We start from the raw sequence: 15,742 nt of genomic DNA, 5'->3' as shown, positions 1-15,742 counted from the left end.
TCAAACAGCCACAGGCATACTCAATGGGAGTCTAAATTATGACTGTCAAAGATTAAAAGGAAAGATAAACTAAAAAATGTTAATGGCATGTATATTGACAAAAACAGCTCACAAACACCCATAAAATCTCTTTGGAAACCTCACTTGCAGCCTGATGGCATGTTCATGCTTCCTCTTCATGTCATTTATATGCCACGCCACCCTCTGCATTGTATCTATGGCATCCAGCACCACGTCATAGCCCTCAGTGTCCTTGTCAAGGTGGTTTTCTATTTCCTAAGACAGGGAAAAAAAAAAAAGACCTCTTATTTCTAAATGAATTTTCCCAGCCAGACACAACACTATGTTTTTATCTGTACTACTTTGCCTTCACATTGTGATCGCTCAAATGCAACATTCCTGTCTTTGTTACCAGTACACAGTGTTATCAATTTGATTAACACAAGATGACTAACAAAGCCAAGCCTTTACGGTCAGTTTAGCAGCAACTATACTTGCAGCAGCTGATGTGAGCAAAGGGGCACAGAAAGAGATCACAGCACCCTGGTGGGAGACCTTTTAAGACGGTGTTTAATGGCTTTCTTAAAACACAGAACGTATCTACACACTTACAAAACCCTGATGGAATTACATTAGGCATTACTTTACAGTTGGAGAGCAGAAAAGCACCAGACATTTTAAATAAGATCAGTGTCTTCACACTTCACTAGAACATGACTCTCTAATAGAAAACATATGTGGAAAACGTTAACAATAAAGCAGGAATTTCCAAAGCTTGCTTAACTCAATTCACTGAAGATGGAAAGTGTTCCAATTTCCTCAGTTATTTCTCTCCACAAAACTCTTACCATTTGGGGTGTTTATATGTATTTAGTCCTCTTTCCATCACCCCCAGCATTGCAACATGTGGAAAAATGCTGGTTTTCATTGCAACAATAGATTTGGGTACAAAACTGTTTAATCATGACATGAATCTTCCACTTCAGAATTACAGAACAGTTTTAAAAAAAATGAAAACAAAACCGAAAAATCCAAACATGTAATTATTTGGATGCACAGACTGATTCAGTGTGTCTAAACCAGTTACCGTTAATTCCCCACTCCAAATATACGCATATGCTGTGAAGTGACAGAAAGTCTCCATCGGTAGAAATCAAACACCCCCAGAAGAAAGAACATTTAAGGAAACCCAGAACCTTTCTAATTATCAAATCTTGTACTAGAGCAGGAATTTCAGCATGCAGCAGCCATAAACTAAATACATTTATAATGGGTGCTCACGTGCAAAAGCAGGTGGTACTTGAGGATGCGCTGGACAGGTTTCAAGAGATAGGAGCCCAGGGGCAGAGAATGCTGCAGTGCTTCTTGCCGCTCTCTGAAGAACTTGGCCAGTGCCTTGTTCCTCATGCACTCTGTCAATACAGCCACTGACCTGGAAACATCAGTGCATAGCTTTAAGACACATTGTAAGTCTGTAGGTAAAGTCAAGAATTGATTTTTTAATTCCCTTCTAAAAGGGGGACAGCAGATTTCTAATCCAATCACTGCTCTGTGTTTTTGTAAGTTAAACTCCTTGACCATTCCTCCAATTTGTGAGGGGGAGAAGCTGATTTTTCATATTATTTTCTTTATATACTGTAACTTACATTATATAAACTGGCCAAGGGACAAATGAAGAAAGGGAATCCAGTATTCCTACCTTGGGTAGTTGGTGCAGTACTGTGTATATATGTGAAAATCTTCACTCTGCATGGGGAGGAAAGATTAACACATATTCAGATTTTGTCAAACTAACAGCTAACACAGGTGCAAGATAAAGATGATGATGTCAAGACAATGACTTCTCCTGTTTCTGATCACTGATTTCTCTACTTTCACTGTGATAGTCCTAACAATACCAGAGACTTATTAACTGAGTTCCAATTAGGAGGAGAGTGCAAGATTTTTCCTTTACTTGAAGGAAAAACCAAGGAAACCCATACAGAGATAACACAACTGGCTTTGTAACTAAGCCTCCAAGGTCCTTTCAACAACCTATGCATCTTAAAAGAAAGCTCACAAAACAAGACATCACCACTTCCACACCATCCCCTCCAAACAGCTGACTTGCACATACCTATATTTTTGTGGCACACACATGTTTGCTAGGAGAAGTAGATTTTGTAGGTTTGTTTGATACGCAATTTTTGAACAACTATAAATACTTTCACATTTGAGCATAGTTTACATGTGAAAATTATAAACCATGAAAGTGATTTTTTAATATTTTTTTAATAAAGTAATTTATGGCTCCATGAGAGCAGACAGTTATTACCCAGCTGTAACTAGATTTAGGTGGGTTTCCACACTTGCCTGTCACAGTGAAACTGCCTATGCTTAACGCTGACAAGCTTCTCAGAGCAAAAACTTGTTTCATTCCTTTCCTCTTTGCCTAAGTTGTATGGTTTTTTTTTTCATTTAACTATGCAAGAACAGGCTCCCAGAAAGATTTTATGTGCTTTAAGTTCACACCTGCCTATCATCTTCTATCCCAAATAATAAGTAATTTCTGCAGCTTGCTGGAGTCCTAAAGACTACTGCAGAATGGCCAACTGCTCACATAATCACTTTTCTTTTCCTAGATGAATAAAAATCAATCCTCCTGTGGTAAATAAGACCCCAGTTTCCACTTGAAGCATCTTCAGAAGAGACTCTGGCCTTCTCAGCACAATAGCTTTGCTCCGTGAGGGGCGGTCACTGGTGAATGGCGAGACCAAGTATCTGCCTTCACAGAAGGCAACAGTGCTCTGAGGAGGAGAGGCCTGATAGATGCTGTGGCTTTTGTTTCTCCTTGTTTGGTTTGCATTTTTTTTGGCCATACATCAGAAAGAGCCAGCTCAGGCAGTACCCTTCACCCTTTTGCAACAGCACTGCTCCTTTCCCCCTCTCACAGGTGTTAAAGAAGGCTGTACCATCCATTTCTCTACTGGGCAGTAATTCATAAGGATGCCATGTAAAGATGCTAGTCCACATGAGTACAAGTTATTGCAATCCATTTCAGTGTTTCTTACTGGATATCAATATTAACTGTCTTGAAAAATTAACTCGAGCAAATTTCTAATAAACGTTTTTCTTGGGGATTGCAATCCCCATTTACTCACTAGTGGGCTGTAAGCTTATTAAACTGGTCTTCTCTTAAACCAACAAACCAAGTAAATATAGTCTTGATACAAATACAGTTAAATGGTTTAGCTTGGTTTTTTATGCTTGGACTAATTTCGTTGCAGCAAGTTTTCACAGCATGTACATACACCCCATGTCTACATCCAGAGGCAGTGAACTCATGTTCATGTCCATACCTGGGACACCAGCCACAGCTCCAGCCCTCTTCTGTTCAAAACAAAGAGCACTGCAGACTTTACACTGTGCAATTTTCTACGGCAATTTCCACCAAACTAGCTAGCACTTATAATAAGTCAGGGTGCTTAAGAGAGAGCATTAGAATGAAATTCAGTATGATGAAAAAAGGTGATTTATTTTATATATGCACACGTTAATACAAGGTACTCATTTAGGGACTTTGGTATAAATTCAAATACATTCCCATGGCTATAATCACACAATAATATGATTTATGCAGAACTTTTTGTACCATTTTATATATATTTTTTCATATATATGTGTTCTGCTCATAAATACAGTCACATCCTTGTTGGCTTTTCAAATGAAAAGAAAAAAAAAATCTGTTGGTAAATTTTAACAAATGAAAATACTATCTGTGAAACAAACAAGGCCAAACATGTCAAAGGTTTCAGAGTGGACTGAGTGCACATTCTCCACAAAATCAAAAGCAAGTCTGAAATCCCCAGGAGCCTTTTCACACTTTCCCTCTTTGTTTTGGTTGTTGGTTTTTTGTTTTGTTTTTCACACAAGGTCAAAACTACTTTGAATTTTTTAAAACAATTTTAGTCTCACTGTTAAATAGAACAAACTTGTCTAAAATAAAAAAGGTAGTTTCTCAGGCCCTCAACACCTCAAAACACTTTAAGAATTGTTTCACAATCATTGCTGCTTCCTGATCAGACATGACACCAAAATTTATACTGCACTTACATGTGTACTCACTTCATTGCACCACAGCTCATTTCATCACATGAAACCATCAGAAAGCATTTGTTTTTACTGAGGTATGCAAGCATAATGCCAGTAGAAAGTCAATTACATGTGTTTTGCCTCCAGAATGAGATTGTTGATATGCATTCAGACTTACAAAGCTGGTGTGAATCAACATCATACACCTTGCCTAGGCGTCAAGCAGGAACACATTCGGAGCGTGGCCAAGAGAACCACTTCCAAGAGAGGCTCTTCCTCAGCCTGAGGAAGCCACACTACTCAGGAAGGCTGTGCTTCCACTGCCTGCCTGATTACATTTGCATGGTCAAAGAAGGGACTTCTAGTTCACACTTCCAGCTGGTCTTCTCTACTTCACAGCAGACTCCCCAGAGAAAACACTGTGTAACTGGGAGCATATCTGGGCACAAGCTGTGCAGGCTAAAGACAATGCTGTCAACTGTATTCAGAAGCAACAAAACAGTGGGACTAAAATGGATTTCATGTATTCCTATCAATACTTTCACACTGTAAGCAAAACCTCAGCTATGCTCATCAGAATTTCTCTAGACATTTTTAAACTTCCTCGGCTTGAAAGTTTTGTTCACCTCAGCTATCTTCAAACCAGAAAAAAAAACCCACCCAAAAGATCTCTGCGGGGAGACTGGAATCACTCCATGGATCATTTTAATCCTGGGTCCCAAACCTGTTATTTGGTAGAGGCTGAAAAATCTAAGACCCAAGCTGAGAGTTCATCTGGGCTGAGTACAGGTCACCCTCAAGAACAAAGCCAAGTGCAAGCAGATCCAAGCTGTACTTAACTTGTCCCCTGCTGCTGCATCAATTCACTGCAAGTCTCCTCCACATGAAGTGAGGTGCCAAGCACGTGGCTATGTCCCTGATCTTCTCTCAATGCTCTGTGCTTTTTTATAGCCATAAAAGGCACTTTAAAAGAAAATGGAGACTGAAAAAATGAGCTGAGTCAGAGTGTAAACTGAAGCCAATTGCCTGGATCTCCTCTTCATTAATGAGATGCTAGATTAGAGTAATTCTCCCTTTCCCCTTGGTTAAGCTGTTGGTGTGTCTCTCAGAAAACACATGTTCTGAATTTCTGAGGTGCTGAGTGAGAACTGCAATGTGCCAGAATTAAGATCTCCTTTACAACAACTCACTTAAATGTAAACGTGTAGAGTACTCGAGTCACTCTTCTAATTAACATTGGCATCATTACTATGAAAATGAAAGACTGAGTTGGCAAGAAAACTTATAAGCAATCTTTTATGCAAATAATTAAGCTATAGCTATGCTTGCAGTGGAACCTTTTTATCAGCCTCTGATTACAGTTAGCAAAAAATGTCTCCATGACATTTAATGTATTAGAGTTAATACAATTCTAGACAAAGAGGCAGGACCAGAGCTGGTAGAAACTCAACTAGTAAGTGCATCATTACCCTCAGTGGCAGGTTATTTCCGTGCAGCAGCCATCCCACACTGTTTAAACAAATACCCACCCACACTATCTAAAGCTTGGGGCACAAAGGTAAAGCCAGCGATTCATGACTGGACAGCAGGTTTTAAAAAGCATGTCTTTCTGCATTTTTGCCTCTTTGCCTGTGAGGTATCAATCATAGAATGGTTAGGGTTGGAAAGGACGCTAAGAGGAAGCAGAGGAATTTAAAACAACATTGTAAGTTTTTATTAAATACTTATATTTATATTTAGTCATAGCTCTGCCTGGTTATTTTATTGGTGAGTTCTATGTTACTGGCTAGGTTATAAAACTTGCTGAAGTCTGGTAATGAATAAAAGCTGCCATTTTCAGAGCTATCTGCTTCAGGAACTCTGTACAACAAAGATTCAAATCCACAATTATGAGATTTTGTTCATAGTGTACTAATGTGATTTGATAATCTTTACTCAGTTTCTCTTAAAAGTAAAAGTTACAGGGCTGTTTACTGCTCAAGCATGGAAGTTATACGCTGGAAGCACAGCAATGTATGATTGTGTGAGGGAAGTATAGCAAGCTGTACAATTTTTATTGAGCAAAACCAAATAACAAAGTTCAAAGAAACAGTTTATCAAATATCTGTCAGTCTAAAACTAGGCCTTAAAAAAATTAAACTCCCTAGATGTTTTTATGACTATAAAACATTTTAGTTCCAAAAAGCTCGAGTTACTTTAACCATAACTGTTTTGTTATACATGCAAACCGATTTCGTGTCATTTCAGATGAATCCTGAGGAAAGAAATGGCTATTACTTTATGCAGTTACTGAGCTTCATGAAATTAAAAAAGTAAACAAAGTACCTACAGTGAAAACTTGATTATACGTTTGAATTCCCAACAACTGTGGCATCCACAGCTGAACCAGTAGAGTGAAAAATAACACTAGATCCACAGCTTGTGTAACCTAAGCACAGTTCCACTGGAAGCATTAAAGAAGCTCCAGCAGAGCTACATCCATTAGCTAAGGCTGTGAGCTATGACTTCAGTGTGATATTATCACTGTGTTTAACTCACAATGAAGATCCAGCACACTTGAAACAATCGAACAATAAATGGCCAAAGTCCTGTAAGACTTGAAGAACTGCATACTGCCAAAAAAGGCAGTTTTATTTCCACTACTCAATGCCGGGAAGATACAATCAACCAAGAAAGAATAACTGGAGCCTCTTAAGACGGTCGGCTGTTGCTGTAATGACATCTTCATGGCTAAAATCAGAACTGCGGGGTATTTTGGTATTGTTTGATTTTGCTTATAAGTATTTGCACTTGTCTGGATGAAGCTAAAAAATGCTTTTTAGAACTGCAATCTCTAGCAATTTCTGAGCCATCAGGCAGTTGCCTGCCAATAATACAAATGCTAAAAGCATTTGACAACGGAACAAAAAGCACGAGCAATGATATGCAGATGGATTTTGGAACTAGTGGCCAGAAAGTCTACCAGAAAACTCCTTTCAGCTGGCCAAATTGAATAAGAGCAGAACAGTTTCCTGGACTTATTACTGTCACTTGCACCACCTCTGTTTCATGTCCCAGCCAGAAGTAGTCCCAGTGGCCCAAGCTATAAGCAAGCAGTAAAATAAAAAGATCTACTAGCTCCAAACTGTGCTGTCTGTAAATATCCTGAAGGCCTCACAATTGGCCTTTTCTGCACAGGCACTCTGCTGACTTATACTCGGCTAATTGTCTGCCAGGACCCCAAATCCTTTTCTGCTAAGCTGTTTCCTAGTGAGCTGGATCCAGTGTGCACATGGGGTTGTTCCATTCCAGAAGCAGGACTTTGTGCTTGCCCTTGTCCCATTCACTCTCCTTCAATTCAGTATAGGCTATTTGGAGCAATAACAACATACCATGAACCGGTTGCAATGAGGAAGAACTACATCCTAATTTTGTACTAGTGGTACTGACACTAAGATCTTTCAGTGCTTACAAAGGATCAATTACTAGATAAGTAACAGCTTTCTCAATCTCAACTTAAGCAAATGATCTGGCAACAGCAGTGTTAAGCTGGCATTATTATTCCCCTTGTGTCACAACAGTACCAAACAAATTACTGGACCACCATGAAAGGGTGATCCAGTTAATCCTAAATCCTTGTGTTAGACCTATTACACTGAATGCTTGGTGCCGACAATACTGTTCAGGACAAGGTATAAAACAAGACAGGGTTTGACTTTTTGGTTTTGTTGAGTTTTGTGGGTGTTTTGTTTGTTTGGGTTTCTTTAAAGGAAACACACCTATAGAGGGATTATCCAAATTTAAACAACTGCATGCACCCTCTTCCACTCCTCTGTACCAAAGTTACCATGGCAATGGCATTATTTCTTAATACATTTGGACTTTACAGATTCAAGGCAAATGTAAATTCTCTGATGATGTCTGCAGTGAACTAGAGTAATCAGTAGCCCAAATTACTTAATGTCTTGTTGTCCTACCCATTGTAGCCATTCCCATTCTCCATGACTGGTGCTTTGGGTTTCCTACAATGAAGGACACTTTGGTTTCCTGTATTTCTCCTGCACCTAACAACTTCTCTTCCTCCGTATTTTTTTTCTTCAGAACTGCCCAACAGAATAAAGATGTTCAGATCAATGTTCAGAAAATTCAAAGCATGTCAGAGAGCATGAGATACGGATCTTAAAGCTAAACTTTCAACCACCCCCTTTAACAAAAGTAAAGGTATGGCTGCTGGGCTCAGGAAAAACGCATCTCAGAAAACACGGCCACATGTTAAGGTAAGGTTATTGCTTTTTTAAAAAGTGCAGCCAAGTTGTATTCTCTGGCTGTTGTTAAGCTGACAATGTAAAACTGGAGCATCACTTGGTCACCTATATTTAAAAAAATGAATCTCTGTAATACCCCACAAAACCATAAAAATCTAAAAATGAACTCTAGATCAACAGCTCCACCATTTCAGATACACTTACTGAAGAAAATAACACCTTTTCCTTGATTAAAAAAAAAAAAAAAAAAAATGCAAATCAGGGGCATCTCCCTATTACCTGCTAAGAGAAATTCCTTTCCTTTCCATAGATTTGCAAACTATTCTTGGTTGAAATCACACAAGCTGTCAGAATTAGGTTTCAAAAGCCAATAAATTAATCTTATTTCCCCATATCACTCTGCAACTGGTGTTATCATGCAGAATCCTGCAGTAGCCACTTACCTTGGAAACAAAACAGTCTGCTATAGCCACGGGATCATTTTCACAGTTTTCCAAATCTTGCAGAAGTTCACTAAAAGAAAGAACAGGAAAAGGAAAGACAATTATGGCACACCTTGGAATAGACACATATGTATATTCTGGGCCAGACAGTGCTTCATCATTCATGGCAGTGATGCCCAAAGCACTTAACGATGCAGGGAGTCCTAAAAAAGGGAATGAGAATCAGTTTCACGCTCCTCTTCCCCCTAGATGTATAGCCTCTGGTGTTTTTTGTTTGAAGGCAAGAGAACACCCTAAGAAAACATACTCAAAAATTCAAGTCATCACAATAACCATGGATTGCTGATCTCTTAAGCAAAGCTAAGCCTCTTCCTTCAGATTGACAGCTCTTCTATGATACTCACAGTGATACAATCAGTCCATTGTGTAAGCTTGTATAACAACTAACACAATTAAAAAACAACAAAACTGAAGTTATTGAAGCACATGTGCTGCCCTATAAAGATTTTGTATGTTCCATGAGCTTTACTTGATTGAGGGAGATGAGGAGCTGGTCTGAAAAACACAGATGAGAACCAGGGATGTATTACACATACAAGAAGAATGGCAATAAGTTCACTGAGAAAATTCATCTACCTTTAGTGGGTCTCTTCACTGAAGAAAAACGGTTAGCCTGCAAAAAGTTTCCTGGATGGGAACATATAAATTCTACATGCATAAAAATAAAACCTCACTGAGAGGATTTTACAATTTTGACATGCCAAGCAGGAAATGAATTCATTGTAACAGGAGCAAAGCAATAAGGGAGCATGTTCATTGTTGTATGAAACTCCATTCTCAAAAGCCAATTCAGTGAAAGAAGGAGTTCAAGCAGAAGAAGAAAACCTCAGAGGTCTGTCCTTGATCCAAGTAGTCTTTAGTCTTACTGAAAGAGGTACTCAGGAAAATGAGAGAAGAAACTGAGTTTTCTGCCAAATTGTCTTCTGATAGAACTCCCCCCTCATCAGATGATTTTCTGTTTAGGGCTACTTCATTCCCAGTTCACAGCTGGTTCCTTGAATGAGTTTTGCATAAGTGTTGCTACACCTTTATCTAGCGAACTACCCTTTTCCCCTCTAAGCAGACATAATTTCACCCCATGAGTAAGAAAAGGAATAAACCAGGAAAGTTTCCTGACTTATTCTTTGCTTCTCTAATTACTGGTGGAAGGAAGGGAAGAAATCAGCAATCAGTCACAAGGAACAAAGACAGACAAAGAGCTTAGGTTCAGCGGTCACTAAGCCAGTCTGCACAGCAACACTTTAACCTCCACACTTCATCAAATGAGAACAAAAATATGACCTCTGTTTGATACCCCACACTCAAGAAGCTCCTTTACATCAGCAAAAGAAGTAGCAATGGTGACCATAACCATTAGTTATAATGATTGTGTTCCACCCATGAGTTTTGGAAATAGCCTCAGACACAATGAACAGGCTCAGAGTATTCCTGCTGTCTGGCAGGCAGACATTCTTTTGATGGCTTAAAGGTATATAGTTCCTTGATTGCCATTTTATTCCTATTGGTCCCATATAATAACATGTTATTCCTCCTACAGGACACAGCAGTGCAACACCTAAAGACTTCATATATTCATGCAATAAGTCCAGGTTTATGCAGTAAATGTGCTAGTGGCTTATGCCTTCAGCTCAAGCCCATAGTGCAAGGGCTATGCTTTTAAAGATTTTGTGCATCTATACTGCACTCCCTTCTGTTTCACCTTGCTGGTAAGAATGGGAGTGGCAAGAGCAGCCTGCTACTGTAAAAATAACAAATGTGTCATGCCCAGGAATCCTGTAAAACTTAAATAAATCCCTATACAACCAAGCTGACACGTGAAAAAGCAGGGCTATTATAGGCTACATCTAAGTACCCAGCAGAAGAAACAACAGAGAAAAGCATTAGTTCCCTTCACCTGAATATGCAGAGGTTTTATGCTGTTCACAGGTGGTACCACAGCTCTCAGCCTCTGTGACTCACTTGTGCCAACCACGAGGCAGGAAGGGAGCATGGGGGAGCATTGTTAGAGGAACTCCATGCTCTTGCAGCTGAATTGCTAACAAGATTCAGACTGAAGTACGCTGCAAGTGCCGGTGCCATTTAAGACCATGTACTGAGCTATACAGCTTGAGTTACTGTGGGCTGAAAAAATCTGAATCTAGGATCATCCTCAATAGCTTATGTTAACTCCTTTGGAATGAGAGACGTAAGCATAAAGAGACTATTTTTCATGCAGTGGATTAGTTATCTTTTCAAGTCAAATGAATAAAAGTCTCATTACAATGTCTTTTTAGGATGCTTTGATTTTTTTGGAGTATGACTTATTTTCAAGACAATACATTTGTCTTCCCACCATGGGTGAAGACTTTCAGTAGGACAAAAGGCAGGTTAGTATCAAGCTGTTAGCTACAGGAGGTCAAGAGGAAAGAAATAAACACGTTTATAGGTCTGCAAATAATCACCATATTTGCACAAGCAATTCAGACAAGGCACTTCTAAAAATTTTTATTAATTTTATATCACCACCAAACCATTTTAAAATGAAACACAAGTATTTTTCTCCTCCACCTTGATCTAAATTGGAGCAAGTGAGAGATGGTAATAGGAGATGGGACATGAGACAGGCAATTTCGGTGGAATGTAAGGAATGCAAAGATGTAGGAAGAAAACAGCATGGTTTGTCCCGAACCTATGACAAAAAAAACCCAACCAACTTCTTGATGACCAAGCACTGTGCAGTATAGCCATAAATGCTAAAGTAACAGCATCTCTGAAAAACTTCTTTCTCTCAATGACTGATAGAATATAGCATTCAAAGAAAAAGTGGACATAGCAAGTCCGATCTGGTCTTCATAGTAGAATACTTTCACCATATAAAATTCTGGCAAATTAATCTGAAAAGTTCAGACTTTCAGTAAAAAGAAAAAAAAAATTAAAGAGAAATTTAGCCTTGATATAACTTCATTGTCACAAAAATCCTGTGGCCAATAATAATTTCTCTCCACTCAGAAAATCAAACCAAACCAACCTTTCCCTTAAAGGTGAGCTCTTACAGGTTTTATGAAGGCTCCTCCCAACAACAAGCCAGCCCGTACCACCAGGAAGCTCAGAGCAAGCAAATGCTGAATATGGCTGTTACAGAAAATGGCCCTGCACTGTATTTGTGTGCTTCAGGAGTCACTGCTGGACAAGGACCATGCAGGATGACCTGTGTCAGCAGCATGCATTTCAGCTTGGCTTCTCCTAAGAACATCTAATTGTTGGTAGTAAACTTGAGCATGTTTCTTTGTAGTGTCCCCAGTTAAGAACTGAGTCATGGTATGAGTGGAGAATTTATCCTAAACTGACACTACAGGGAATCTCAAATAAGAGAGGCCAGGAAAGAAAGGCAGCAAATGCTGACTTTCAGAACACTTACACATTCTGAATAAATAAACTAATAGTAGGGGATCTTTTCCCAAGGGGCAGCACAGGACCAGTGGGCCAGTGTATAATCAGTGGTTCCATTGTAAGAAATAGCTTTCCAAAAAGAGATTCTAGTCACAAGACTAGCAGTTGACATCCTAGCTAACTAGCATTCTGACCATCATTTCTGCCATTCAATGCAACACATAAAAATCATAAGTAGTTTAGCTGAAAGAAATTCCCAGTAACTGAAATATCTCATACAAAGTCAAAAAAACCAACCCAAGACTAAAACCTTTGATCATTGGTTAAGGGTCAAACTCAAAGTTGAAAAAAAACAAGGTAATTCTTAAACTACAAAATCATGGCCACAAAAAGCATCTGAAGCTACTAACGCAGAACTGCCAAATGGACCTTTTTCAAAAGTAAAAATAAATAAAAAGTCTTGAGAGTATGTTTAGGTCCCAGAAGCTACATGCCAAGTTTTACACAGGAGGAAGCTTAATCCTTGAAGCTATACTGAGGTCTACAATGTGTGTTCAGTCTTACAAGCTCACAATTTCCGTGTATAATTTTAAATCAAAAGGCCTGAAATAGATTAGTAACTCACTAGAGGCTTTGGACAACTTTCCAGCAAGTTTTAACCATTGTAACATATCTATCTCTAAAACTGCTTTTTTTTTTTCTTTTTCTTTTTTCTTCATTTCAACCTCTATTTTTTTTTTTTTTTTTGCAACTCAGTTATTCTGTATAATAACCTTTCACACTTGAGGATATTTTTGTTAGGTAATATTTGCAATGATGCTGGTATAATTATGTCCTTGCTTGTGAGGGATGAGAAAACATAATGGCCAGGACTGTTTTCTTCCATCGTGTCACCGCTGGTAAGCTATAAGCTCACAATCATTGCCTTAAGGCTCCAAAACAGATGATCAGACTACGACTATGTATTTTCCATCATGTTAGACATTCAGTCAAATCAATTGTAGCTAAAGCAGGACACAGAAGCTTTCCAGTTTTTATTTTTATCCACGAGTTCTGAATAGATTCATCCCCGCTCTTCCCTTTGATACCAAAAAGTGACCCCAGCAGCAGAAATCATAGAATCATAGAATCGTTAGGGTTGGAAAGGACCTTAAGATCATCTAGTTCCAACCACCCTGCCATGGGCAGGGACACCTCACACTAAACCGTCTCACCCAAGGCTCCTTCCAGCCTGGTCTTGAACACTGCCAGGGATGGAGCATTCACAACTCCCCTGGGCAACCCATTCCAGTGCCTCACCACCCTCACAGTAAACAACTTCTTCCTCATATCCAATCTAAACTTCCCCTGTGTAAGTTTAAACCCATTACCCCTTGTCCTATCACTACAGTCCCAAACGAAGAGTCCCTCCCCAGCATCCCTATAGGCCCCCTTCAGATACTGGAAGGCTGCTATGAGGTCTCCATGCAGCCTTCTCTTCTCCAGGCTGAACAGCCCCAACTTCCTCAGCCTATCTTCACACGGGAGGTGCTCCAGTCCCCTGATCATCCTCGTGGCCCTTCTGTGGACTTGTTCCAACAGTTCCATGTCCTTTTTATGTTGAGGACACCAGAACTGCACACAATACTCCAGGTGAGGTACTTTAAAGTAGCCTCCCATGATGACAGAAAACCATTGAAGATGCTTTTTGACACAAGCCCTCCACTTCAGAATCCTTTTTTGATTCAATTTAATTATCTGTTGTTCTTCAAAGAACACAGTAGTTTGGGAGATGTTTTGCCAATTATAGCAAAGCTAAGAGAGCTTTTACAGGAATAATAGGATATAAAAGATGTGGGAATCTTATGCCAATACATTTCTTGCATTGGTTGCATATTCAGGTTTAACTTAAATGCTGAATAAGTTAAGTATTTTTATAGTAATGGAGGATTCAGACAAAAGCAGCAGTGGCATGCTCCTAAAACTGCAGATACTGCAGGTTCCACATGACATTGCACTAGCTATACAAGCAAGAAATTCAACATCATGCTCCCAATATATACTAGAATCCCATCTTCAGAGTTTTAGTGAAGGCTGTAAATATACGAAATGGAAGCCTTCAGTAAATGGAAGATACTTGAACATAGTTCAAGAAATTAATTCAGGGAGTCCCCCTGGCACTATAAAACACTAGAAAAGCCAGTCCTGGGTGATACATATGTGTACAGAAAAGGACCCAATATATTAGGAATAAAACAACATCCCTTTAATAAGGCAAGAATTTCAGTCACAGTGGTCTTGCACTAGGCTCAGTTAGAGCCTAACAGTGCAGGTTAGGCTTAAATTCAGCATGGAAACAAAAAAAGCAAATGAAGACCACACTGGATTTAAAAAATGAACAGTTAAAATAATCTGATCTCAGCAAATCAATCCTGCTAAGAATCAAAAATAGACCATTTCTCAATTTATGTATCTTTGCTCTATTAAAGTGATAAAAGACTATTTACTTGGTTTGCTCCCTCTCCATTAACTCAGGCTACTGAACTGTTTTCGTTTAGCTAAATATGAATTTACCTGTTGAAGCGGTAGATATCTCGTATGTTTCCAAACAGGGCTGATCGCTCTTCTGTCCCCAGGGAGAGTTTGGTCTGGTCAGTGATACAGTCAAGGTAATCCTGCAAGAGCAACGACAACAGACGTTTCCTCCTTTTCTAGATCAGTAGATGAAGATATGTTTTATTGTACAAGATAAGTGTCTTCATATCAGCTTCATCTTATTATTACAATAAATCCCTCAATAGCTCCTTGGTGAACAGTCCCTCTATTATGAAAAGTAACAATACTTATCTGTTCACTGAAACCAAGAAATTAACAAAAGACTGAACACTAAATTATAGCCCTTAGATGGGACAGCCAACATTTCTCTTGCTACTGATATACAAATGTATTCAGATTTCATTTACAATGACAGTTTAATTGATCATTTTACTGGCTCAAAGTAAAAAGAACTTAAAAATAAGTGATGAAGAATATCTTTCATGTAATTTTAGTAACAGAAAACTTACATAATAAAGAGCAGAGAGGATACAAGCAACACAGGCTCAGAAAACCAATTAGTGCATTAATTTTTTATTTCTTTTTTTAGATCAGTTAAGAGAACAATGCAGAATTTGTAGAAGACAGATCTCATTGTATATATGTGCACGCAATTTAGCTACACACACAGTTACATTGCAAATTACATTGCTGCATAATCTCACAATGATTTCCTTTTGCATTCACAAGAGTGATAGCGTCTCATCCAGGGACTTCAACTGAATAGGAACAAGACAGCTAGAAAAACCTCAGATCAGCAGCATTCTGGGAGAACAACTTTCCCATCTCTTTGATAAGAGCTCAGCTCCCGAAGTGTCACCTTTCATTCTGTTGCTGCTAACAGTATTAAAATTTCTCAGATAAGGGCAAACAAATCCAGCAGCCTATTTAACTAACTATAACTCATAAGCCAAGAAACCCAATGTGCTGCCACATTCATGAAGAAATTCTGCGGGAGTATAAAGTAAAAGTGAAAACAGC

At 38.9% G+C, this 15,742-nt stretch overlaps 1 protein-coding gene across 2 annotated transcripts in view; it reads right to left on the bottom strand.

Annotated features, from left to right (window-relative positions):
• Positions 1–15,742, bottom strand: part of PLEKHG1 (pleckstrin homology and RhoGEF domain containing G1) — a 120,886-nt gene that overhangs the window by 16,558 nt on the left and 88,586 nt on the right. For both annotated transcript variants that reach the window (XM_057405699.1, XM_057405690.1), the window contains exons 3-7: positions 14,741–14,841; positions 8,759–8,828; positions 1,700–1,746; positions 1,282–1,432; positions 145–276 (exon numbers count right to left, since the gene is read on the bottom strand). In XM_057405699.1, the coding sequence (XP_057261682.1) occupies positions 145–276; positions 1,282–1,432; positions 1,700–1,746; positions 8,759–8,828; positions 14,741–14,841 (501 nt within the window). The remainder of the gene's footprint in view (positions 1–144; positions 277–1,281; positions 1,433–1,699; positions 1,747–8,758; positions 8,829–14,740; positions 14,842–15,742) is intronic.

Source organism: Pezoporus wallicus, unplaced genomic scaffold (assembly GCF_028554395.1).
Source record: "Pezoporus wallicus isolate ANWC-B61680 ecotype Strahan unplaced genomic scaffold, APGP_CSIRO_Pwel_v1 contig_3817, whole genome shotgun sequence".
NCBI classification, from domain to species: Eukaryota; Metazoa; Chordata; class Aves; order Psittaciformes; family Psittacidae; genus Pezoporus; species Pezoporus wallicus.
This window is presented reverse-complemented; position numbering and strand designations above follow the sequence as displayed.